Consider the following 26,834-nt stretch of genomic DNA (forward strand, 5'->3'; position numbering starts at 1 on the left):
CTCTTTTAGTGCAATTGGGTGTGCAGTGGAATGATTGACAATGTCACAGGCATGCAGAGGTGTGCCATGGAAGCAATGCATTCCTCAATGGACTCTAAGGAAGCTGCAGTTCCAAGTGCAGCCCAGCCATTTAAAACAAATGCCATGTGTAAGTTGGCGCGCCCACCACCGGTCCAGCAATGGCGATGAGATATTCTCCAGGTAAGGCCTCTTTCCAGCGGTCATCGCTACCTTCCCCGCACCATCCTCCAGCGCCTGGCCCCTCTGCAGTGCCATACTTGCTTCCCCTTCTCAGTGTATATCTTTCACTGTCCCTCTAGTTCCTCTCCTTTTCTTACACATCCCTTCATTCTCCTACCTCTCTTGCATTGCTTCTTCTGCTTTGCTTTCCTTCCTCAAGTTCTTCACTTTATGTTCACTCAAAAAACGCCCTTCTGTACTTTCCCTCCCACTCCTCCTCCTACCTTCCTCCCTAATTTCTTTTCGCCCATTCCCTTTTTCCTTTCCCCCGGCCTTTCTCCCTCTCTTGTTTTTTGACTTCATGCATTCTCAGTTTAGTTTGTTCTCTTTCCCTCACACCTTTCTTTTCTGCACCTTTTCCCATCTTGTCTAACTTCCCTTTTCCTTCCCTCCCTGCCTTCCTTTTTTCCTTTGTGCCCCTTACTCTTACTTCTTCCTTTCCTTTTTCCCTAACAGCCCTATATCCAATCTTCTTTTCCTACTCCCTACTTGCCCTCTCTTTTCCCCTTCCACATGTCTCTCCGTCCATCTCTCCAGTTTCTTTGCCCCTCTCCTTCCTTCGGTATCTTGCTTCCTCCCTTTCATTTCCCCTTTCCTCTGTTCTCTTCATTTCTCACCCATCCCCTCTTCCCTTATTTCCTATATTCCACGAATCAATCCTCCTTCTGTACCTTTTGTTCTCTCTACTTCCCTCGCCCTCCCTCCCATTATTTTCCATCCCTTGCGTCCCTTTCGTTGGTCTCCTCTTTACTGCCGACCTTGCTTTCCCCTCGTCCCTTCCTTCTTTCCTTGTCCCATTCTCCCTCTGCTCCTATTCTCTCCATTCATTCTCCTTTCCTCAACCTTTCCCTTTTCCCTCAAAAAAATGTTCTTCCCTTATTCCATCCCCGCCTTCGTGTTCTCTCTCTGTTGCTGCCCATCTCCCTTCCTTACTGTCCTTTGACCCCCACTTATTTCTCCCTCTTTTGTGATCAGAGGGTCTGGGAGAGGCATTTACCTATAATTGGAGCGACACCACAGCACTACTGCCCCTGCGCCTCCCATCCGTGCTGGGCCATGCGGAAGTGCCTGGCCGGGGACCTCATGCCACAAATCTCCCTCCCCCCTTCGCCCCCACCCCCGTGTCATGGACCAGTCCTCGCGCGACGGAAATATGCAGCCTCCGGGGATGCTACAAGCAACATCCGACAGGATTCAGAATTTTAAAACACAAATGAATCTGCCAACGGATTCTCCAGGACTAAGTGAGAGCGGCTTTTACGAGAATAACGTGTTTTCTTTGGCGCTGGTTTATAGGAAATATACTTACTTAGATAGTAAGAGCAGCTCCTGGGTTGTCAGCACTGCACAGTGACACTGCAGCCTGATTCCACGAGCGGAAGATGATGAGAACAACTGACCCCTGACCCGGATGCACTGGATACAGAAAGAGCGGGATAATCCGGGGAGCTGCTGAGGCCACAGGCTGCAGAACGGATACACAGCCGGCCTCGGGGAAACACGTAAAAGCAGCACGTTGTGGGCAATGCCGCCGGGCCGGATTCCAAGGCAAGGCCAGGTAACTGTTGTTACATGGCACCAGGGTTAGGAGAGGGGCGGCGCCCCTCTCCTCCACACAGATAAGGGAGACAGCAGTGTCTGGCGCATCAAAGCGCAGGAAGGGTGGGGTGATAAAAATACCTCACCCTTCCACGAGAATATATGTGTGCCTTGCACACATGAGAACCAGGCAACAGGGAACTACAAAGGGATTTACCCCCCCCCACCCCGGGGGCAGAGGGGGACCCATTAGTCAGCTGCATGGCTGGCCTGGGGGGTTGGCGCACAGCCCCCCCCCACATACTACAAAGACCCAAGGGGTGCCCTGGGTCCTATATAATGAGCTGCTTGCCGCTCCAAAATCACAAACTGTTTGTGGACCCTGCACGGGGACCCAAACAGGATAGGGAAGTTCGCTGTGCTACTCAGCGTCTTCCTGCTCTTTTTCTTTTCCACAAAAACCCCCCCACCCTAGAAAAAGGGGAGAAGAACAATTGAAAGAAACTCAGGACACAGTACGGTGACCACAACAAGTCGTGGGACAAGAAAGGCGGCACGGGCCAGAGGGGGTAACCTCTGGACCTGGTGCCCAAAAGTATGATATTGTTATGATATGCAATTATTATTTATGTTCCCATAACCCATATCTGTAACAATAAAATCCTACGGCCTTTTATTGCCAACACTTGACCAAAATGTTGTGGTGGAATATTTCATGGGGAGGGCAAGGGCCGTAAGACATGACGCACACACCCCACAACAACTAATGTACGTCTGCTGCATATGGGTTCAACAGTTATAGCCAGGCCCCACCAAGGCTTGCACAAATGGGAGGACACCCCCACACTCCCTGAAAGGCCCGGGAGGCCGCTGCAGTGTTGGACTCCCGAATGCTGGAAGTCGCACGTGCCGTGCTCTGTTGGAGGGCCATAAGCAATGTTGCACACTTCTTTCTTTAGAAGAATCTCTGCCACAAAGTGTACTGACTTACTCCCTTTGAATCACTGCTGGAAATCGCCCAAATCCAAACTATAAGAAAGGTGAGTATAGCATAAATTCTTTCTGTTTGTGATCTCCTGAAATAGTTAGTGGCGATGTAGCGTGACAGGATCTTTACATCATCATCATAAGGACCTGAGTTGCCTTTTTTAGTCTGGTAAGTTTATGAATCGCTCTATTGTATGGAAAGTTGTGTTTGGTCACTTCTAGACCGATAACACAAATCGTGCCGGTACCGGTCTCTTTTGCACTGATCCCGAGTTATGTTTCACCAACCAACTCACATAAAAAAATGTGTCCACTGGTCAGTCCATGCATGCATTGGGTGTTTCTTCACATAATCTCCTACAACTTGTGATCTGGAATTAAGTGTAGTGCGTCCATGTATATTTCTGCTTGTCTGGTGTGAGGCAGGCATGGTATCCAGAGAAGACGCAGACAGAAGGAGAGCAGTTCAAAAACCTTTATTAAAATTACTCATGGTTGCTGTAATGCCTATCTTGCCCAATCTCTACTTTGGGGTTTCCCTCAACTGATGCTTCTAAGGGTTGTCTGTGTCAGTAAGTCCCAAAGCAAAGTATGTCTGTGTAAAACCTATGTGTGCCCTCACACTTAAAACAAATATTGTGTAGGAATTGTCTAAAAGAAAAAAATAGTGTTCCAAAAAGAAGTTTAAAAACAGAGCTGGAATTCAGTGCAATTCTTCTCAGGTTTTTCTCTGCCAATTCAAAGTAACTTCAACCCTCAGAAGCGCCCTAAACTCTTTAAGGCACTATTCCTTTGGTTTCAAATCAAATTAGTTCACAAAAGTTCCAAAACAAATCAGCTCACAAAAGTTCTGTAGTTCTCTTGGAGTTCCCTTCCCCAAGCTTCTTAAAGTTTACAGTTCCTCTAGGCCTCTCAGGGTTCCCTTCCCCAAGCTTAAGCCTCTCTAGTTCCACAATTTGCTCACCATCTCAGGATTCCTTTATGCTTTTCCTTGAGTTTCTTTTTCCATTCAATTCACACAGTCTTTCAACCACTTTAGCGGATTTTGCTCCGACTGCACTTTTCGTGTAGCTCCCCTTCCGCTGCTCTCTTAACAGCAAACTGTTTATTTACTCTGGTTTCAACACTTATGCATATCAGAGGCTTTTCTAGAACGCATAGTTCATATTTCCCTATGCGCAACCACTCTGATACTTAGTTTCACTCTATCCTCTTGCTTCTTTCATTCATTTGCTCCTCCATCTGAGCACTCGGCAACGTGTCAAGCATATGCTGCCTCTGTCTTACTCTGCTTTCAAGTGCCTTATTCTGCTTTCCTGCGCCGCTTGCACGCTTTACTTTCACCTCACTGTCCCGTGGCGCTTGCACGCTTTACTTTCACCTCACTGTCCCGTGCCGCTTGCATGCTTTACTTTCACCTCACTGTCCCGTGCCGCTTGCACGCTTTACTTTCACCTCACTGTCCCGTGGCGCTTGCACGCTTTACTTTCACTTCACTGTCCCGTGGCGCTTGCACGCTTTACTTTCACCTCACTGTCCCGTGGCGCTTGCACGCTTTACTTTCACCTCACTGTCCCGTGCCGCTTGCACGCTTTACTTTCACCTCACTGTCCCGTGCCGCTTGCACGCTTTACTTTCACCTCACTGTCCCGTGCCGCTTGCACGCTTTACTTTCACCTCACTGTCCCGTGGCGCTTGCACGCTTTACTTTCACCTCACTGTCCCGTGGCGCTTGCACGCTTTACTTTCACCTCACTGTCCCGTGCCGCTTGCACGCTTTACTTTCACCTCACTGTCCCGTGCCGCTTGCACGCTTTACTTTCACCTCACTGTCCCGTGCCGCTTGCACGCTTTACTTTCACCTCACTGTCCCGTGGCGCTTGCACGCTTTACTTTCACCTCACTGTCCCGTGCCGCTTGCACGCTTTACTTTCACTTCACTGTCCCGTGCCGCTTGCATGCTTTACTTTCACCTCACTGTCCCGTGCCGCTTGCACGCTTTACTTTCACCTCACTGTCCCGTGCCGCTTGCACGCTTTACTTTCACCTCACTGTCCCGTGACGCTTGCACGCTTTACTTTCACCTCACTGTCCCGTGCCGCTTGCACGCTTTACTTTCACCTCACTGTCCCGTGCCGCTTGCTGGCTTTACTTTCACCTCACTGTCCCGTGCCGCTTGCACGCTTTACTTTCACCTCACTGTCCCGTGCCGCTTGCACGCTTTACTTTCACCTCACTGTCCCGTGGCGCTTGCACGCTTTACTTTCACCTCACTGTCCCGTGCCGCTTGCACGCTTTACTTTCACCTCACTGTCCCGTGGCGCTTGCATGCTTTACTTTCACCTCACTGTCCCGTGCCGCTTGCACGCTTTACTTTCACTTCACTGTCCCGTGCCGCTTGCACGCTTTACTTTCACCTCACTGTCCCGTGCCGCTTGCACGCTTTACTTTCACCTCACTGTCCCGTGCCGCTTGCACGCTTTACTTTCACCTCACTGTCCCGTGACGCTTGCACGCTTTACTTTCACCTCACTGTCCCGTGCCGCTTGCACGCTTTACTTTCACCTCACTGTCCCGTGCCGCTTGCACGCTTTACTTTCACCTCACTGTCCCGTGCCGCTTGCACGCTTTACTTTCACCTCACTGTCCCGTGCCGCTTGCACGCTTTACTTTCACCTCACTGTCCCGTGCCGCTTGCACGCTTTACTTTCACCTCACTGTCCCGTGCCACTTGCACGCTTTACCTTCACTTCACTGTCCCGTGGCGCTTGCATGCTTTACCTTCACCTCACTGTCCCGTGGCGCTTGCACGCTTTACTTTCACCTCACTGTCCCGTGCCACTTGCACGCTTTACTTTCACTTCACTGTCCCGTGGCGCTTGCATGCTTTACCTTCACCTCACTGTCCCGTGGCGCTTGCACGCTTTACTTTCACCTCACTGTCCCGTGCCACTTGCACGCTTTACTTTCACCTCACTGTCCCGTGCCGCTTGCACGCTTTACTTTCACCTCACTGTCCCGTGGCGCTTGCACCCCGCTTTACTTTCACCTCACTGTCCCGTGCCGCTTGCACGCTTTACTTTCACCTCACTGTCCCGTGCCGCTTGCACGCTTTACTTTCACCTCACTGTCCCGTGCCGCTTGCACGCTTTACTTTCACCTCACTGTCCCGTGCCGCTTGCACGCTTTACTTTCACCTCACTGTCCCGTGCCGCTTGCACGCTTTACTTTCACCTCACTGTCCCGTGGCGCTTGCACCCCGCTTTACTTTCACCTCACTGTCCCGTGCCGCTTGCACGCTTTACTTTCACCTCACTGTCCCGTGCCGCTTGCACGCTTTACTTTCACCTCACTGTCCCGTGGCGCTTGCACCCCGCTTTACTTTCACCTCACTGTCCCGTGCCGCTTGCACGCTTTACTTTCACCTCACTGTCCCGTACCGCTTGCACGCTTTACTTTCACTTCACTGTCCCGTGCCGCTTGCACGCTTTACTTTCACCTCACTGTCCCGTGCCGCTTGCACGCTTTACTATTTACTTCTCTTCCCGGCTTCATTTCTGGCTATAGTTTCACACACGCACCGGGTTTCTCACTCTGACAGAAACTCACCGGTCAGCGCAATGCTTTTGCCAAAGTCTGCTTCTTACGGCTGAGGTCAGGGTCTCACCGCCTGTCCCTCAGATATTCCTGGGGTTCTTCATCACTCCCAGGGAAACGAGCATTTCTTAACGCCGTCAGCTGTATTCAGCACACCCTTTAGGGCCCTCCTCGAGATTCCTGCTCCTTGGAGACACGGCTCCCTCGCCACCCTCTTTCCCAATACATTACTATACAACGGGGAAGCGTCTCAGCGTTCCTGTTCCCCATCGGATGATTCTGGGTTTCTCGGGCTAATCAGCTGCAACTTCCTGCCATTCTGCTCCCACGACTCGTCATTCGCTTTGGCAAAGCTGCACCTTTTATACTTTGGTCGGGTTTCAATAGAGTGCAGGTGTGCACAGTTGGATTCAAGTGCCTGACTCTGCCTGACCTCGTTAGAGGGACATGTCTGTAGTGTATTGCAGTGTCACCTTCCTGCTCTTAGTACTGTAGACATGTTTCCCGTAGGGGATCTGCATTACTCGTGGAGGCCTCTTCCTAGAATCAGTAGATGCTGGAAATGGCGAGGGTAAAATGGGATAGAAATGACAATATCCCATACATGCTGAGGGAGAGTAGGGTGATAGATAATTGGGAAAGGGGGAATACCATGTCTCACCTTCCAGCATTCTCTCCACAATCCCCAGAGACCCTCCACTCAGGTGATCCTCCCTCGCGTGTCCGCCCCCAGGGTCAGGATGCAAAAGCGGTGGCCCTTCCCTGTCCACCTTTTCTCACACTGGGCAAGGAAAAAAGTAAACAAAATGCTGAAAACTAAACTGTTCAACTAATCTTGTCACTTCTCTGTAACCGGCAACATTTTTTCAGGCCTGCTATGTGGTTCCTCTGTAACCAACGTGCATGCATTTTTCCTACGGTTGTCAGCATTGTTTGCACTGTTGCTCCTCTTATGCATGTCTACACCAAGCAAGTATTCTGTGGCCGATGTGCGCTATATACATTTAAATAAATAAATAAAATAAATACGCTTTTAAGATGAATTCCAACCAAATCAATGATCAGCTTGACGTGCGTCCTTGCTATGGATGTGTACTTTATGTTGCTGTGTACTTTGAAAATGAATGCCCTTTTGGGCAGTGTACAAAAGCGTGCAATGAAAATGTGCCCTTTTGGCTTCTAGATGTATTCATTTATGAGTCTACCAGCACATGAGTGAATGGCTGATGAGACTTCTGTATTACATTATATTGACTCTAGCATCAGCAACCATGATTTTATTCCCCACAATAGCTAATGTTCACTTGCTCGGTATTAATAATGTCATGTTTCACCTAGATGGACAAGCGGGAGGAGGTTCGAGAATGGGTTCTTGCCGTGTCGATGGACCAAAGAGTGGATCAAGTCCTCCCGCGCGATGAGCGGGACACGTACGAAGCCTCGCTGATAGCAGCCAGCACCGGCATACGCTCATTGCCTTGTCTTATTACAGGTCAGTTACTCTGCTGTCCCTGCCAAGGGTTGGAAGGGGAAATTAGTACCAGACGAGAGACAATCTGAATGCAACAAGCATTCTGATTGGCTCTCGCCAGGTCCCTACCTGGCCGGGAATCCCTCCGTCGGGATTCCACAGCCTTTGTCCCCGGAGGGGGGCATGGCAACCCCTCAGCCAATGAGGAGGCTCGAAGCGGGGCCATCCCCGCTCCGAGCCTCCCCGCGGCTGAGAGGCTGCCTTCCTTCGCCCCCAGCCGGGAACTCGGGTAAGCCTTTTTTTTTTTTTTAAATTCTCTTCCCTCCCTCCCACCTCCCCCCAATTTACCAACTTACCTTCTTGGTCCTGCGTCCCCGGCGGGGGACGAGGGAAGCCTCCAGCCATGTGGAGACTCGAAGCAGGGCCATCCCCGGCGGGGCCGGGGACGCAGGTATGTTTAATTTTTAAAAAAATGTTTTCCCCTCTTCCCCCGTCCCACTCCCGCCCTCCCAACCCCACTTACCTTCTTTTTGATCCTTTTTCGGGAGCGGACGCGCTGGGAACACTTGTGTTCCCAGCGCGTCCGCTCCCGATGGACGCCATGGAAAGGGAAAATGGACTCCGTTATCCCTTTCCATGGCGGCGGCCATTTTCTTTCTTTTTTTTTTCTCCCGAAACACTGCAGCGTTTCGGGACAAAAAAAAGCTTTTAGTGCAATTTTTGCAGGCCGGGGTACTAATAGCAATAGAAACCCTTGCGTCGGGGGCATTACCGACTGGTAATGCCCCGGGGCCTTCGGTAAGGGCCTCGCTTCGCTCGGGTCCTTACCTACGGTGTAATGCCCCCGACGCTCGGGTTCTATTGCTTAAGTAGAAGTTGTGCATTGTGTGTGGGCTCCTGTATTGCATTTTGCAGTTCATCAATGGAGCGATGATTTTTAGAAATCGAATGAATCCTAGGGACATTTGGTGATCTTTGAGCAGAGTTTCCTTATTAGATAGTGATGAAGGTAGATTTTTGATGGTAGAAACCACGGGATGGGGGCATTACCAGGAGTTAATGGCCCAGTTGCTGGTAATGACTTCCACTATTATCCCTCTCGCATGATTCCCAAGGTGCTATTAGCTTTGTTTTAAAGTTGAGAAACCGCATGGTCGCCGTTCTCAATTTAAAAAGCCCGCCATGGAAAACAGAGATGGGAACTTCTCCTAGTCGCTTCTACATTTCCATGACCTCAATTGGCGGAGACACAGAGAAGAGCGGCATTGATGGCGAAGGAGAGTAGATGTGGGTATGGAGGGCATGGGCCAGAGGTTGGTATTGGCAGCCCGGGAGGCAAGATCACTGTTACCCATGACTGTTCCATGTGCTGCCTTGAGACTCGTCACATCAAGACCTGCAAGGCTTGCCAGGGCTTAACCTCAAAGGCCAGGTGCTCCAAGTACTTTGGTCTTTAGATTGTTTGTTGCAGGAAAAACACAAGGAGGCCACTCTGCCTCCAGAAGCAGCCGGGGCTCTTTGTAGCCAGAGCAGGAATACTCTGAGCCCTCATGGTGCTCCCCCTCGCTTGGAAGGCGGGCAGTAGCGTGGGGTCATGCCGACATTCTGAGCTCTCCAATTGGCTAGGAGGCCAGGGGACATCACCTGCGGCTTGCTATTTCCCAGTAACAATAGGTGGTCTTGCAGTGTGCATGAGTAGCACAAACTGATGGTTGATTACAAGGTGGGGGTTCGGTCATTGAACAGTTGAGACTTTGCTGTGCCCGTGCTAGGTCATGTCGGTGTATACCCGGGGTCCTGATGTTTTTCAGTGCAGCTCTCCTCTGCCATAGTAGAGAGCATAGCCATCGGCGAAGGATCGTGTAAGTCTTAGTCCAAAACATCTGGAGAGCCCCAGGTTGTAGACCTTCCTTAAATTCCTGAAAGCTTCTACTCAACCTTTCCCTGCGACAGTGTGTGTGGGATTTTCAGTGAGATGTCATTGAAACATCTGGCCACGTGTGACATGCTACACCTTAAGGTTGCTTAAGGTGCTGCTGACACAGGCATTGCACTGCCTTATAAGCGCACTCGGGAGGATAGCTCAGCGGCAACGTGCTCACCTTGGAAGCAAGACGAAACGGAGCCACACAGGTTCGATCCCCGGGTCTGCGCTTAGAAACCTCTGGGTATTAAGTGCATTATAAATAACCCATCATATTATATCCCTCAAGTGGTGAATGGATATTTTCCCTGTTGGCCCTAATCCCTGTAACTGCTTTACAGCGGACTGTGTCCTGTTCTTTTTTGGCAATGTCAGAAGGTTTACTGTTCCCTGTATTTTCTAGGCTACCCAGTGCTCCGGAACAAAATCGAGTTCAAACAACCCGGAAAAGCTGCTAACAAGGACGACTGGAACACCTTTCTGATGGGAATTAAAGTGAGTGAAATGTGTGTGCCGACAGGTAACAATTGCTAGTAGCATCAGAAATCTGCCTTCCTGCGCGCCGCTCTGTCTGATGAATGTGTGTAGTAAAGGCAATGGCCTAATCCCTGCATGTTTTAGTTACTCCTCTCAACCTCTCATTTAGGATCCTCGGGAGGATAGCTGAGGGGCAATGCGCTCACCTTGGAAGCAAGACGACACGTAGCCACACTGGTTCGACCCTATCATATCATATATATCCTTGCCAGGGGTGACGACATCTGGCATCAAGTCTTGTAATACCTTGACTGTGCTGCATTGGGGGGCAAGGTATAACCACTCCACTGCCCTCTCCTTGGTCCAGTTTTATGCTGTCTCGATCTGACCTCAGGCTGGCCATGTCTCTCATTGTGATGATGGGCTCAGTGTAACATCATTCTCTTATTACCGTGGAGCGATTCCAAACTTTCTACAAGATTCTAAGGGGTTAATAGGCATTTGAATCCTAGGCATGCAAACCGGGGTGCTAATGGACGTTCTAAAAAACATTTTTTAGGCAAATCTGCTTTGGCGCCAACTATCATGCCAAATACTCTTAATAAAAAATTACAAATTTAAAACAAAGCTAGCCGCATGGGGAAATATAAGACAAGTCCCTTGTCTAGGTCCATGGAGGCGGGCTGGCTAGGAAGCAGATGATGGTATACGCACATTGGTGGGGGCAGGGTAGGTGGGTAGCGGGTGAGAAGACGCACACAGGAAAGGTCAGGCTGCACAAGAAGCGCTGGCCCAGGAGAGTGGGTGCGACCTATCCCACAGTTGCTGATAGCAGTGGTGGCTGGTAAATTATTTAATTGAGGGAGCTCAAAACCAGCTTATATTTTCGGGGTGGGGTTTGGGGGTGGGGGGCGTCCATTTGAATAATGGGTTAAAGTGGTGTATTATACACCACATCTGTGAATAATTGTGTACAAAGCTGTAGAGTTTGCAACTGATTTTGTAGAGCAACCGATCCAAAAATGCAATAGATGCAAGTCAGCAACGGGGCACAGGAGCTTTTCCTAATGCATTCATTGTCATGATGCCTTTGCCCACAATATATGCCGGCATAAAAACATGGCCACCCGGGCTGCACCAATATCTACCAGTATTCCTATCGCAGAACATACTCATGCTTGCTTTTCCCACAATGCCAGTAATGATACTATAAAACATATGTCTATGCTGCCTCTGCCAGTATATGGCAGTATCCCCACGTAAGAACATACTCATGCTGGCTTTAAAATATCATGCTACAATAAGAGAACATGTCCAAACTGGCTGCACAACGTAGGACAGTCAAGACATGTACAAACAAAGGGTTTGCTTTACCTTGAATGCCCAGTAAAACAATTCCATTCCACAGTAAGAAATATCTAGACTAGTTGCAGGAAAACAACTGAATGCACACACATTGACACAACATCCACTCGCTCATTCACACACCGTATTCACTCACTCATTCACATGCACACCCATACATCATACGCTCCCTCTGCACACCCATACATCATACGCTCCCTCATGCACACCCATACATCATACGCTCCCTCATGCACACCCATACATCATACGCTCCCTCTGCACACCCATACATCATACGCTCCCTCATGCACACCCATACATCATACGCTCCCTCTGCACACCCATACATCATACGCTCCCTCATGCACACCCATACATCATACGCTCCCTCTGCACACCCATACATCATACGCTCCCTCATGCACACCCATACATCATACGCTCCCTCTGCACACCCATACATCATACGCTCCCTCATGCACACCCATACATCATACGCTCCCTCATGCACACCCATACATCATACGCTCCCTCTGCACACCCATACATCATACGCTCCCTCTGCACACCCATACATCATACGCTCCCTCATGCACACCCATACATCATACGCTCCCTCTGCACACCCATACATCATACGCTCCCTCATGCACACCCATACATCATACGCTCCCTCTGCACACCCATACATCATACGCTCCCTCTGCACACCCATACATCATACGCTCCCTCATGCACACCCATGCATCATACGCTCCCTCTGCACACCCATACATCATACGCTCCCTCATGCACACCCATACATCATACGCTCCCTCATGCACACCCATACATCATACGCTCCCTCATGCACACCCATACATCATACGCTCCCTCATGCACACCCATACATCATACGCTCCCTCATGCACACCCATATATCATACGCTCCCTCATGCACACCCATACATCATACGCTCCCTCATGCACACCCATACATCATACGCTCCCTCATGCACACCCATACATCATACGCTCCCTCATGCACACCCATATATCATACGCTCCCTCATGCACACCCATACATCATACGCTCACTCATGCACACCCATATATCATATGCTCACTCATGCACACAGATTACACTATCCCAATTCATAAGAAAAAGAAAATCTTAACTGCAGCAGTCTCCAGAAAGTCCTTTGGCTCCCGCGCAGAATGGACAGTAACCATGCGCACAAAAGCCAGAGCGCTTCTGACACAGCGCCCCATTCCGTTTGTACGGTTGGGAGGCACAGAACTTGCCATATCTGCTGATATTTTCTAATAAAAGCAGTCACCCTACTCCCGGAAGATCCTTGCGTCCCGGTCATCCTTCCCCCTCGCCACCCCGGAGGGAGCCAGCCCCCCACTTTGAAGACCACTGCCTTAAACCTTGAGAAACAGACTTAAGTGTGTTTTGATTTATCAAGTACAGAAACAATGTAGCTTATTTTAATTAAACTTACCTTTTTTATTTTCAGACGAGTCACAGCCCAGAGTGCCAGGATGTCCTGAAGTTCATTAGTCAGTGGTGTGGAGGCCTGCCCAGCACCAGTTTTTCTTTCCAGTAAACATTTATTATCGGTGCTTCAACATGTTGGACTATGTGTGTGTGAAGTGGGACAATAATCATACAACCTCAGCTGACAGTGTGCCATGACTGGACTGGCGCACAATAATCTATTTTGCATCACCGCCCTGCTGTGAGTTGCCAAAGGCATCAGACGCACCACAACGGTGGACTTGGAGGAACGTCAGCTGCAGAAGAGAATTATTTATAACTCTATTTTCATTGTTTGTGCACAGAAATAAAATATGAACTGTTTTATTTAAATATTTTCCAGAATGCCTTTTTATAATACAGAGACCTCCCTTTTGTTTAGTATTTATCCTCCAGAAGAATTAACTGATAACATTTATTTTCTTGCTCCTAAAAGTATTACTTCTCTCGACCCTGAAGAAAATATGTTTTGCTTTGTTTTTTTTTTATCAGTTCATTTGATAGTACGTTTTCTAACTCAGTACTTTTCATTCGTGGAGAAAATGGTTTAAAACTACTGCCTTAAAATTCTAACACAAATGTATATAGATATATAATCATTTTTTATATGGAAAATGGTGTCTCCTATTCTAGTATGAATCGGTCCAATTAATGACAAGAAGTGTTATGAGAACTGTGTCCTGAAAGCTCTCAGGCAACCTGCATTGGCCCAATCAGTAAACAATGTTTTGCCAATGTAAAGCCTTATAGTTGAAGGTGCTTATGGGAAGTTGAAATACTGATTTTTAAAGTCCAGATCTAGTTGATGAGATTAAAGGTCGAATGAACCACTTCTAGTTTGATACGCCTTAGTGAGAACTCATACATCACTCGTGCATATGTTCTGATCTGACAGTGAAAGATCTCTAGACCATCGAGAGGCAAAGGAGGTAAAACTTCAGTCCGCCCATTTTGGAGTCCCCTCCGCTACTGCAACAGCTTCAAAACCGCTTCGAGAACTTTTCTTATGCTACCCCGCTAGGGGTGCATCTGCTGCCTCAGCATGGTACAGTATTACTACGGATGCATGGGCACGGCAGGTGGGCACCCAAGGCGACTGTCTCCCATTCCTATTACATCTGCCAGACTGCCTCCGCTTACCCGGCCACCTCATGTTCTGGAGTCGCTACTCCAACTGAGATTTTCTTCCTGCTGGACTAAGGTGCCATAGAAATGGTGCCTCGAGTGGAAAGAAAGAATGGGTGGTATTCCCTTTATTTTTTGTGCCAAACAAGGTTGGGTGGGGGTCTGCAACCCATGTTGGACCTGAGATGCTTGAACAAGTTCCTCAGGAAGGACAAGTTCAAGATGGAATCACTGTCGCAGATACTGCAGGCCTTGGAGCTCCATGATTGGTTTGTGTCACCTACCTCCAGGATGATTACTTTCACTTGCCGATCCATCCAAAGCACAGAAATGACCTCAGGTTTGTCATCAGCAACTCTCATTCAAACTTTTGAGTGCTGCATTTTAGACTGTCCTCTTCCCGAAGGGTTTTCGCCAAGCTATTGGCAGTAGTGGTGGCCAGCCTGAGGAGGGGAGGAATTCATGTTTCCCCTACTTGGCTGGTTGGCTAATCAGTGCCCACTCCCTGGATCAAGCTCTGGATTACCTCAGCTGCACCTGTCACCTCTTAAGCTGGGCTTCTGCCTCAACTTCAAGAAGTCCAAAGTGACACCTCCCCAAATGCTGCAGGCCATCTAAACGGTTCTGGACTCTTCCTCTTGGAAAGCTGTCCCTCTCGAAGACAGGGCTCTGTACAGCCAACAGATGGGCACCAAATTTCAAAACACCCAATTCTTGCCAGCCCTAGATTTCTTGAGGTTGCTAGATCTCATGGCAGCCTGCATTTTCCTGGTGCCAGATACCTGGCTGCGCAGGAGATCACTGTAGTGGACTCCCAGGATTCAATGGTCACAGTTCTCAGGCAAAATGACAGACCTACTTCGGGTCCAGAACAGGGTCACACAGGATCTCCTATGGTAGATTGCACAAAGAACTGGATGGCGGGACAACCCTTATGGCAACTGTCGCCAGTATCGACCATGGTTCCGGATGCTTCCCTGAAGGGCTGGGGAGCTTACCTGAATGAGATGATGGCAAGCGGACTGTGGTCCTTAGCAGAGACAAGACTCCATTCAAATCTGTTGGAGCTGAGGGTGATCAGACTGGCCCTGATGGCCTTTTTGCCTACAATACCGGGAAGGCTGTCTTGATCATGACTTGACAGGTGTGCAGGAGCGGCCCACCACAAATAACCACGCAGACCCTTTCAATACAATCCAAGGGTGTTAATTAAACGTAATTGAATGTAATCCTCAGAATAGTTGTTTCTTGATTCCTCTTCAGGATCTAAGCAACTGGGCAACAGTTGGCCATCCCTTTTCTCTCTCCCGAGTTCCCCTGGCTTGATACCCAGCCCCAGACATCCCTACCGAGCTGTTGGTGACTATAGATCAGTAACCCCTAGCTGTCTCTCTTCTCACTACAAGTAATGGTGTTCTCCCTAAGTCATTGGCTATCTGACTCCCAAGGAAAATAGGGAATGGTGCCTTCATTCACTCAGCGCCACGCTCGCACCTTTCACAGCCTCTCACTCCTGTCCCGTTAACTATACTGCAACTTTTATATACTGTTCTCCTCCCACCACGTTCCTGTCCCTCCAATCTCACACTCTGGCTTTCGACCTCCACCCTTCGATCTTACTTCCTTTCCCACTCCTGTTCTTACTACGACTGATCATCTCCCACTACTCCTCTACCTCTGTTCCATCTTCTTCCTCCTTCAGCCCACTTCTCTGCTTCCTGCTATTCCTCTAATCCTAACTCCTCTTCAACTCTATACCAATATCTACTCCTTTCCTCCCACTCACTGTTGCTCTTCCTGCTACTACGACAACTGTTCCCACTCCGCTACTACCACTACCTCTCTCTGTCTCTACCAAGATAAGGAGCGCTGAACATTAATCTTAATGTTACAGACCTCAGGATCCCTGGGTGCCCTGCTCACCCTCGATCTTCGACCTTCAGGGACTCCCAAGGATATGGTGCCCTGCTCACCCAGGGATACAGTGCACTGCTCACCCTTCTAATACTAACTTCCACCCTGCCACTAATATCTTGTGGTGACTACTCCCAACACCACTACCTCCATCACTACTACTACCCCACTCCACTACTCCTACTCTATACTGCTCACACTCCTCTCTCACACACTCTATAGACCCCTCCTAGCAATAGCCTCTGCACTCTAAAATGCTCTTGCCTTCACTTGTCTCTCAGACGTCCTCCACCTCCTCCTGTGCTCACCTACCTAACCCACACTTACACACTGACGCACACTCCCTTAAATACCCCACCCCTTCTCAGGATTGGCCACTTACCTTAACCAATAGCTCACCTGGCTCCAGGGATGTGACAGGGGAAGGGCATCAGAGGGCTTAAAAGGGCTGATAAGCCCTGCCCCTTCCAACATTGACCCTGTTGAGGTCCTGGGACGCTGGACTGCTTAAGGGCTGCAAACCCTTTAAAATAATATTATCGTAATCCCTGGTGGCATAGTCAACAATGCCTACACGTGGCCTTTATTAATTAAAAATATCCCTGGTGGGCTAGTGGTGGGGTTTCAATTAGAGCCGCGCTCCTTTGCTGGTCGGTGTAGGGAGGGGTGTTGTGCGTCCCTGTCTGGTATCCTCTGCCGGTGTTGCTGCGACTCGCGCTGTTTCTTCCTCAGCCCAGAAGCATCATGAAGTACAACACAGACAACAGATTCAGGATTTAAAAAAAAGTAATTTATTAACTCAAATGTCAGGATGTTAGAAGGCCTAACTTGCCCTATGTTAAGGTGTGATTTCCTTACCTGGACGAAACTAAGGAAAGTCTTAGTCAAAGAGTTCAACTTAAGTCTGTCTGTGTCAAATACCTATGCTTGCCCTCACAACTAAATCTAAACCGTGTGTAGGGATTTCAATAATCAAAGAAATGGTATTCAACATAAAGTTTGGAGCGTCTTCCATCTCTTAGCTTCTTCCACAGCTCCCCTTCCCAAGTTTAGGAAAGTTCCACAAAATGTCTCTTACGGTAATACACAGACCCTCCATTTTATAGCGATTTTGCGATCCCGCAAAATGCAGCGAAAAACTGCTGTTTTTGCAAAAAAGAGCAAAAACTGCAGTTTTTGCAAAAACACCCACAAAAATGTCAGTTTTTGAAAGAAAAACATTTTTTAAAGAAAACTATTTTTTGGAATCAAGAAATTAAATGCTCAAGCATATTTCATCACTTCAGTAAAGAGAGAAGTCCGATCCACAAAGGACATCTGAACGGACACTTCATATATGCGCCCATTCAGATCTCCTTTTTCACCCCTTTGCGCGAATCAGGGGGCGTTTCTGCGCATTTAAAAGCACATTCCAAATTGACAAGCAAGATGCGCTTTTAAATGTGCAGAAATTGTAGGCCACTCTATGCGCCCTCTTTAAATACGTGCACGAGGGTTGCCACTGCTTTACAGGGTCTTTACCATAAAGCAGTGGCTTTACGGTAAAGCCACTGCTTCATGCAATACTGACTCATGCAATACTTTTTTTTTGGTTGCATTTTACAGTGGCAGGACCCTTAAGGGCCAGTCTCTGTGAAATGCACAGGGAGCACGGGGACCATTGTTGGGAGAGCATTTCCAACACAAACGTATTCAAGGTGGCTGGCCAGCCCATCATTTGCGTTACAGCTCTGCCCTGTGGAAATGCGCAGGTCACCTTTGAGATTAAGCTGGCCTGCTCATTTCCAAAAATGGCTAATCGAAAAACAGCACACCTTCTGCTCTATTTTTAGATTCCCCATTTTTAGAGGACAACATCTATGGTCATAATATGTGAGAGAAAGGAGTGAGAGGGGAGTGATGGGTGAGGTATGGCGTGGTAGGCAAGAAAGCGAAGGGAGAACAGAGAGAGAGCAGTGGGTCAGAGGGGGAAGCAGTGGGCAAGAGAGCAAAGTGGATGCAGTGGGCCGGTGGGCCAGAAATCAGAGAGCGGAGGTACAGAAAGTGGAAGGAACATGGGCTCAGGGGTAATAGTGGGCTGCAGATTCGGAGAAAGGATGAGGGAAGAGTGTGATAGAATGGGAGAAAGGATGAAAGTTACAGAAGTAGCATGCAAGAATGAAGGACTGTATACTGCGGGAGAATTGGGGAGCGTACGGTGTGAGTTGGAAGTATGATTTGGAGTTTGGCAGGGACTAGAGAGCGCAAATTGTGACTTGGCAGTGTGACAGAGCATGTGAGTATGTGCATGACTGAGCGTGACGTTCAAAATTACAAGTTGTGTTGGGGAATTGGTGAGACGTGTGAGGTGTGTTGGGTGAGAAAGGTGTGTGGGTGTTTGCAGGATTGGGGAACATAGAAGGGGAATATTTTCAGCATTACAACTGATAATGATTAATAACGTTAATAATATTAAATAGGCATGCACATTAAACCAAAAAACGTAGCCAAAACAAACACTGATCTGCCGAGCCAGAGACATCAAGGACTCTTCCTATTTGATATAAAAGATACATATATTGACACTCTGGCTCTCTTGTAGTCCTGCACACAGCCTTTTTCCTGAAATGTACCAATGTTGCACCCTCCAGTCAATATAAATTGTGCTGCAAAAATGCCGCCATAAATAAAGGTTTGTGCCGCAAAATTTGCCATTCCATGCCACAAAATTTGCCATTTCATGCCGCAAAATCCTGGAGGGTCTGAATACAGTTGCACGCAATCCTTGTGGCACCCTTCCCCCAAGTTACAAGCAGCACAGTTCAAAGGAAAATGGTCTCAAGGCTTCTTCTTGAGACAGCAATTATAGCTCTTTGCGCCTCACTGTTCCATTCCCCAAGACTTCCGCTTTACCAGTTATTCTTATTATAGTCTTGCAAACAAAAGATTCAACACCACTCAAGGTCAGCTTGTCCATGTTCCTGGATTGCCTCATCCATTCTCTGGCAGTGCCCCTTTTTGGTTTATTCCACAATGTCTTTTGGTTCTTGCAGGTCAGGGTCTAGGCGCAGTTGTCCACATAGGCCACAGGGTCCACCCAAAACAGGTTGCGCAACCAGGATCCCTCTCGTTGATGGCCTCTTGGCTTTATGGACATTATTCACACTTCTCTTGCCTCTCCTCTCTAGCCTGCTGGCTCTACGAGAGTATGTCACACACCTCCTGCCAGTCGTTGGCCTTGCCGCACTGCATCTATCTGTAAAGTTTACTTTGTGGTTGTTTTATTCCTATCCATTTCTACGACATTCTTTCACACTTGTGCTTTTCATGTCCAACAAGCATAACTGCAAGATTTCATTTTGTTCGCTATTCACCAGATATAAATTTACTGGTCCATTGGGGTCTTTGCATGGTACAAGGAATTTACCAATGATCAGCTCAGTTTCGCGAGGTTCCTCTGGCTCCACAGTTCTCTTTGAAGAGTCTTGAAGAGTCGCCGCGGACAAGCTAAAATGTCAAGCTAGACTGGCTACTGACCTGTTAGTCCAAGTCTTATCCACAAAGCTTTGTCTGACCATTATAATTAAATGTATAACCTTTGTCGGGACTCTATTAGAAGAAGAGTCATCTGTACTAGGCTGTCAAATAAGCCGTGTTGAGAGTGTTCGCTGTGTTGGACCCTGCGGAAAGTCTGCTCTCTATCTCTTTTGCTTGGGTGGAATGAACTCTGTAAAGATAACACCAGGACGCAGAGCGTGTCGCAGCAAGTGTTCTCTGTGTTGGACCCTGCAGAAAGTTTCTCTCTATCTCCATTGCTTTGGCGGAACGAACTCTGTAAAGATCACTCAGGACGCAGAGCGTGTCGCAGAGAGTGTTCTCTATGTTGGACCCTGTGGAAATTCTGTTCTCAATCACCATTGCTTGGGCGGAACAAACTCTGTAAAGATCACTCCCGGAAGTGGAGCGTGTCACGGAGAGTGTTCTCTATGTTGGACCCTGTGGAAATTCTGTTCTCAATCACCATTGCTTGGGCGGAACAAACTCTGTAAAGATCACTCCCGGAAGTGGAGCGTGTCACGGAGAGTGTTCTCTGTGTTCCCTGGGCTTCCGGGCTGCTGGTAAGCGGAAGAAACATCAAGGGTAAAAGTGTTGCTGATAGCAATCTGCAGATGTTGGGCCGCTGTTATCCTCCATTTGAGCCAATATTCTGTGGAACAAGCGCTATGGTCGATGAGAGAGAAGTACGCTTTTGCTATATGCTAATGTCAGCTGCAGGTGTTTATCATTCTGTGACTTTCTGCTTCGAATTCTCGCATCAGAGAGCTGAGGGATCGTCCATCTACCTAGATTAGAGTGACGACTGCGGGGTACGCCCTTCGAGTCACTCCATATTCTAGTGTTGAATAACTCTTGGGGACTATTGCGGTCCCAAAACTTGGAGCCCCAACTAACTCGTATTATGAAGGGCAAAAATAAAAACAAAAGATACCATCTAAGAAGCACTGATGTAACGGCCTTGGAAGAGGTGCAACGAACTCTAACTCCGCAAGGCAGTGTATCTCTACAGCCAGACCAAGGTAAAATAACCTAGTTTTTTCCCCAACGCCTGAAAAAGTCATACAGTCAAGCTGTACAGGCAGAAGGAATCCTGTCAGATGCCACCATAGCAAGGGGCTTCCTGGAATGCGATATATCGGGTCCAGTATACGAATTGTTCGTATTACAACTGTTCGAATGACAATTGACCTTTTCACAACCCGCCCACCCAACCCAAACCCGCCCAAAACCATATATATATATATATATATATATATGTGTGTGCGGTCAATTGTGAAAAGGTCAATTGTGACCCTTTAAATTCGGTCAATTGTTCATTCGAACAATTGTAAACGAACAATTTGGGTAATACCGTACTGACTAGTGTTGAACACCAGATCAGTGCAGTCCTGATAAACAATTGTTTATCCCTGGAAAGCAACATACTGTCATTGGGGAAAGGAATGGAGCGTGCGAGTATGTCCCCGAGGTTATTCACAACCCAGAGTCCTGATGTACTAGAAGTAATCCTGGATACGCTAACTACGGAAAGGGAAGTCCGGACAGAGATCTCGGATATAGTTGACAGGTCATCACTTCCATTTCACGGAGAGGACTCCGCCATTCTTGATTTGTTGGAATCTAACTCGAGCTCGCTGACAGCCCTGAATTTGGTTTTACAGTCCTTCATTAGACTCTATGATACTGTTGCGTACAAAGTTGCAGCTAATACTGCGACACTGTCTGAGATTAGGCGTTAATTGCTGGAAGGAAGCATAAGGAGAGAGCAGAAATGATCCCTGGTCTGTGGAATGGACATGATGACCACTCCACCACAACTAAAAAACAAATGGGGGTGGGGGGTATAGGACCATCCGAGGAGATGCCAACTTTCCACAATCAGGGCCCTCTGGGGTAAAGTGCCCAGACAGTTGGTACAAACATCATGAACAAGGAATATGATTCACTAAATCCGGTGAGGCACAACAAATCAGAAAACATCACGGGTCCCCCTAATTTTAAAAAACAGAGGGTCAAGGAAGTTCTTAAGGTCCATGATGAAAGCCTCTGGATTTTCTCAAGTTGGTAATGAGGGCATTTTTAGAAATGTGGCTATAAAGATCGTTGGCAGTTCCATTGAGGTCTGAATGGCGAAGACTTGAAGGAACCTCACCGGGCCGATCAGGGCTCGGTTGTATGTAAGCAGAACCTATTGGGAATAAAATCGACCATGAAAGTGCAGACGGGGAAGGGGAAACCGACTCCTCAGATGGGAACCGGAAGCACTGTAATGCAAAAGATCTCTCCCCATTAGCCACAGTAGTGGGGCGCAAGCGAGGGGGCCCCAAACATTCTACAGAAATTAGCCATGATGCTGAGCTAGGAAATGTGTCTCTTAGCAATCAATGCCAACAAGAGGTGGAACTCCGATACCGAACTCCGGAGACAATCAAGCTGAGGGGAGGGAAAAATGATTGGGAGAAAAAGGGGAAACCTATGGCTATCGGGAATGGAGATAGGATTACACCACGCCCGTTATCATTTGAATCCGTCTTCGAAGAGGACCGGCACATTCCCCTGAATAGGACGGAATTATTGGCCATGCTCTCTAATGTGCCAGAGCTCTGCTCCATCACTTCCCGGGATATCAAATTTGTTCATCTATTTGATCGCTAAGGGGGCGTGGCTAGCGAACCATGTAGGAGGACATGCTTCCTCTGGGGCCCCTGCAGATCTGGCTTTCATCCGACATAAAACCGCATAAAAATGAACGCAGATGTTCTTGCTGTTTAAGGGCCATGCGTGTGAAGATACAGGGCATAAGAAGTTCCATTGTTGCATTGGTGATGGGAGCGGCTAATATGGAGAAAATCGAAGGAAATTGCCAGGGACCGAATGCTGTGGTGAAGAAAATGGCGGACGCCTGAGCACAAAGGGTGAAACAGCTGATCCGGGAGGATCGCGTTCCCAGCTGCAACGGATAGTAATGAGCTGCAGCGGAGGTGCCCTTTGCTGAAAGTGTACCAAGTGGGGTGCGAGACGTCGTCAGAACGTGTAGCAGAGAATAATTACAAACCGCCACCAGTCGCGGAGGGCAGGTGTTGTTGGGACCGTGGGAGTGTTCGTTTGCTGACACTGTGGCATTCGCAGCTACAAAGCCTCTGGAGTGGACGCGGCTGAGGTGTGAATGGAGCCGGGCCTCGCCGGTGGAACATTGTTGCACTGGCGTAACAAGATGAGGTGAGTGGGCTGGACTCACGATGCCCAAGCCTCAGCGAACGACTGAAGGCAGTGCAACATTTTGGATACATTAGTACCATTGAACACTTAATTCAAGCAGGGCTGGTTCGCTATGCAGGGCCCAGCGACCGGCTGAGTGGGCCTGTGATTACGTCGCGCGGGCGAAGAGCACAGTTGCATGTCACAGAGAGGCACGCTGCTGCACGTTGTGTAGGGTGTCTATCTTACAAAGTGAGGCCCTTGAGTACTGGCAACTGCACATTGGAGAGACGGTTTGCCTGCACACACTTACCAACGGATGCACTGGCAGGGGGAGAGGAATAACCTGCTAAGGTGCCCCAAACAATAATATTAACCGGAATTGCTGTACAGGACTGGAGCATACGAGGGCACCAAACAATAATATTAACCGAAATTGCTGTACAGGACTGGAGCATACGAGGGCACAGAGAAGCCCAGTTCAGGAGGGGTGGCCATATAGGTGTGGTGGCAGTTGGAGGCAGTACGACCAGTGGCTTTTAGCGAATGGTCATCAATGATTGGTGCACTGGAGGGTCCCCTGTGGCGTTAGGTGGCTAACGGGAGCGGGTGAGGCCGGAAGTCCCGACGAGGTACGAGAGAGCATTAGGGCCTTCACCCATTGAAAACTGAAATATATCTGAGGTGGGAAGAGGATAATGGATGCAAGGCACTATACCGTGAAATAGGGCTGTAACAAGATATGAAGGATTCCAAATTGTAAAGGACACAGGAGAGGTGGCCACACGGAAGGTCCGACAGGCAAAGACAAGACGTGCAGGGGGCGAGCCGGAGCTTGTAAGCACAACCACAGGTGAGGTCGAAATGTACTGCAGCTGAGCTATTTCTGTCACACAAATAAGAGGTGCACCCATGTGTTGACCACGACAGACAAGTAGGCAGAAGGAACATCTATCGGCAGGACCTGCGAGCAACGGAAGCGGATATGGCGACCAAGATGGGCAACGTTAAAAGTAAACGGTCAACAATGGAAGAATTTACCAAGACCTCCCCTGCATCAGAGGGAGCAAAGTCAAAGAAACAGGATGTGCAAGAGGAGGGTCCTCAGGCACGGGAAGCCCACCCGATCCTGGACGCCATAGCGGAGCTGAAGACTTCCTGGGCAAATAGGATGGACGCGTCTATAGCGGAACAGAAATCCTCATTGGAGCAAAAAATAGACGCGGTCTACGTGGACGAATGGCTAGATGTCAGAAAGTTAACAGAACGCACCGGGACGCTTGAAAAAGACATGGCAGTCAATATGTATACTAGTGCAGACAACGCTAAAGAAGTTGCGATACTCCGCCAACAAGTGCACAACCTGGAAAACAGGGCGGCGGAAGCAGAATGGTGGGCACAGAGGAACAATGTCCGCATTATTGGCCTGCCGGAGGGTGTGGAGGGCTCTGACCCGACGAACTAGGTAGAGACCAAGCTACTGCAGGAGATTGGTGGCGGCGCACTCTCTCAGGGATTTGCAATAGAGAGGGCACACAGGGCCCTGATCAGGCGACCAAAGCCTCCCCCCCCCTCCCACAGTCCACTGATCACCAAGATCCTGAACTACAGAGATCGGGAGAGGATGTTGGACCATTTCCGGAAAGGTGGAACGATCAGCAGAGGGTCCGCGGACATCACCGCCTACCCGGACTAGACTACACCTTTTTAGTACAGAAGCAACAACTGAATTCGGTATCGATAAAAAGGAGGCTTCGGGATGCGGGATACAAGTGCATGCTGCTATACCCAGAGAAGCTGAAAGTAATACACAACAGTAAGGCACACTTCTTCGACACCCCTTAGGAGGCAATGGCATGGTTGGATGCACGGAACTGCCCAGCAGGTGCAGATGACCAGACGGAGGGCAGAACAGACGGGTGAACATTGGAGGTCTTTCTGATACATTGTAAATGGCGTATGGGTAGATATGCCGCTTTTATACATAGTTAAGGACCAACTCTTGGAGGTCACATTAGAGACACGTAATGGACCATATATGTCTGATCCTTTAGAAGGGTAGTGAGGAGGGTATGGGAAGTTTAATGCAGGAATGCAGTTGAAATGTGTCATCACCCCCAGTAGCTTAGGCTAGTAGTTTAGCAGTTAGGATATTAGTAGGTTAGTACCACCCTGCTGAGTTCTGAGTATCGGTGTGAACCGCAGAAAAGAGCTAGATGTGGGGGAGCCTGAGATCCAGGGATGGAGCTGGGCACTTTTATGGGGAGTTGGGGGAGGGGGTGGAGGGGGGGATGGGGGCAGTTTTGTTGGGGGTGTGGGGGGCGGGTGGGAAGTTGGGGATAAGGGAACAGAGATAGCCTGTAATCACAAGTCAGTTTTGGAAGAGAGAACATGTGCCTGCATTCACGAGCCATGGGGGAGGATAAGAGGTGGAGGAGTGGGGATGAAGGGAGTAGGGTATAGTTACATGGGAGACCTAAGAATAGTGACCTGGAATATGAGGGGGTTGAATACCTATATCAAATGTAACAAGGTGATGATGTATTTGAGAAGGTTGAAGGTTGATGTGGCACTATTATAAGAAACTCACCTGACTAAGGAACGGAGGGGGGTGGTAATGTGGAAATGGAAAGGCACAACCTTAGGAGCAACATATTCGGCTTATGCAAGGGGGGGTCCTCACATGGATTACATCACATGTCTCGTTTCGATTACTGCAGTCCACTGTAGATGAAGATGGGAGGATGCTACTGATTAAGGGATTGGTGGAGAACACAGAGGTAAATATCATAAATGTGTACGCCCCGAATCATGACACTGGGGCCTATTTTAAGAACTTGTACACCAAGATTAGCCCATATATGGATAGGGCGGTTATATGGGGTGGAGACTTCAACTGCACGTTAGACCCGAGGCTAGACAGATCAGATGAGAAGGTGGGACGCCCAGCCCCTGCTGCAAAAGCTCTGATTACCCTATTGCGGGACTTTCAGTTGGAGGACATATGGAGACTACAACACCGGCAAGAAAGGGGTTATTCACACTATTCTGCCCCGCAGCACCTAAGCACTAGATTAGATTATGTATTTGTTAGGTCGGAGTTACTGAACGCGATCATGAGAGCAGAATATAAAGCTATAGTCCTCTCTGATCATGAGCCACACGTAGTAACGTGGCAGATTTCACCCCCTAAGGCGAGAGCCCCAACGTGGAAACTTAGAGCAGAGGCCTTGAAAGATACAGCATTCAGAGAAGGCCTGAGGAAAGATATAGTGGAATATTTTCAAATTAATACTGGGAGCGTGGAATCAGCTAGGACGCTGTGGGAAGCGTTCAAGGTGATGGCAAGGGGGGCAGCTATATCAAAGTTGAATTGGATACAGGGTAGCATTATGAGTGACCTGAGTAAAGCGGAAAGGGAGCTAGAAACTACACTACTGGAGGTGGGAAAATCCCTGGAGGTAGCGGGGATTATAATCCAACTACACAAACGTGTAGAGGGCAATGGGACAGGTTATGTAATTTGAATTATAAGAAGTACGTAGAGAGACAACATGCTGAAGGTGATAAACCATACGGTCTGCTGGCATGGTTGTACAAGAGGGAGACCCCACGGCAGGTCATTAGGGTGGTCAAAGGAGCAGATGGGCAGTTGCAAGATACCCAAGAGAAGGTGAATGAAAGTTTTAATTAATATTATAAGGAACTGTATGCAGAGATTACGGATGAGGGGGAAACTAACATGGTGGAAGCTTTGACGGAAATTACCTTGCCACTGTTGGAGGAGGCAGAAAGAGAGAGCCTAGAAGCGCCTGTGACGCTAGACGAACTTGAATACGTTATCCAGACACTACCCACTAATAAAACCCCTGGAGCAGATGGTTTACCGAGCGATTTCTATAAGGCATTTATGAAGTAATTGCTCCGTACGTTGCTGGCCATGTTAACTGAGGCTT

The 26,834-nt window shown here is 48.6% G+C and overlaps 1 protein-coding gene across 2 annotated transcripts in view; it reads left to right on the plus strand.

Moving 5' to 3' along the window:
• The window catches only part of IFT172 (intraflagellar transport 172), a 1,218,930-nt gene extending 1,205,493 nt beyond the window's left edge, over window positions 1-13,437 (plus strand). For both annotated transcript variants that reach the window (XM_069605452.1, XM_069605451.1), the window contains exons 46-48: window positions 7,702-7,855; window positions 10,162-10,253; window positions 13,085-13,437. In XM_069605452.1, the coding sequence (XP_069461553.1) occupies window positions 7,702-7,855; window positions 10,162-10,253; window positions 13,085-13,174 (336 nt within the window). In that variant the 3' untranslated portion in view covers window positions 13,175-13,437. The remainder of the gene's footprint in view (window positions 1-7,701; window positions 7,856-10,161; window positions 10,254-13,084) is intronic.
• The last annotated feature ends 13,397 nt before the right edge of the window (window positions 13,438-26,834 follow it).

This window comes from Ambystoma mexicanum, chromosome 4p (assembly GCF_040938575.1).
Source record: "Ambystoma mexicanum isolate Mex_15411 chromosome 4p, UKY_AmexF1_1, whole genome shotgun sequence".
Classification (NCBI taxonomy): domain Eukaryota; kingdom Metazoa; phylum Chordata; class Amphibia; order Caudata; family Ambystomatidae; genus Ambystoma; species Ambystoma mexicanum.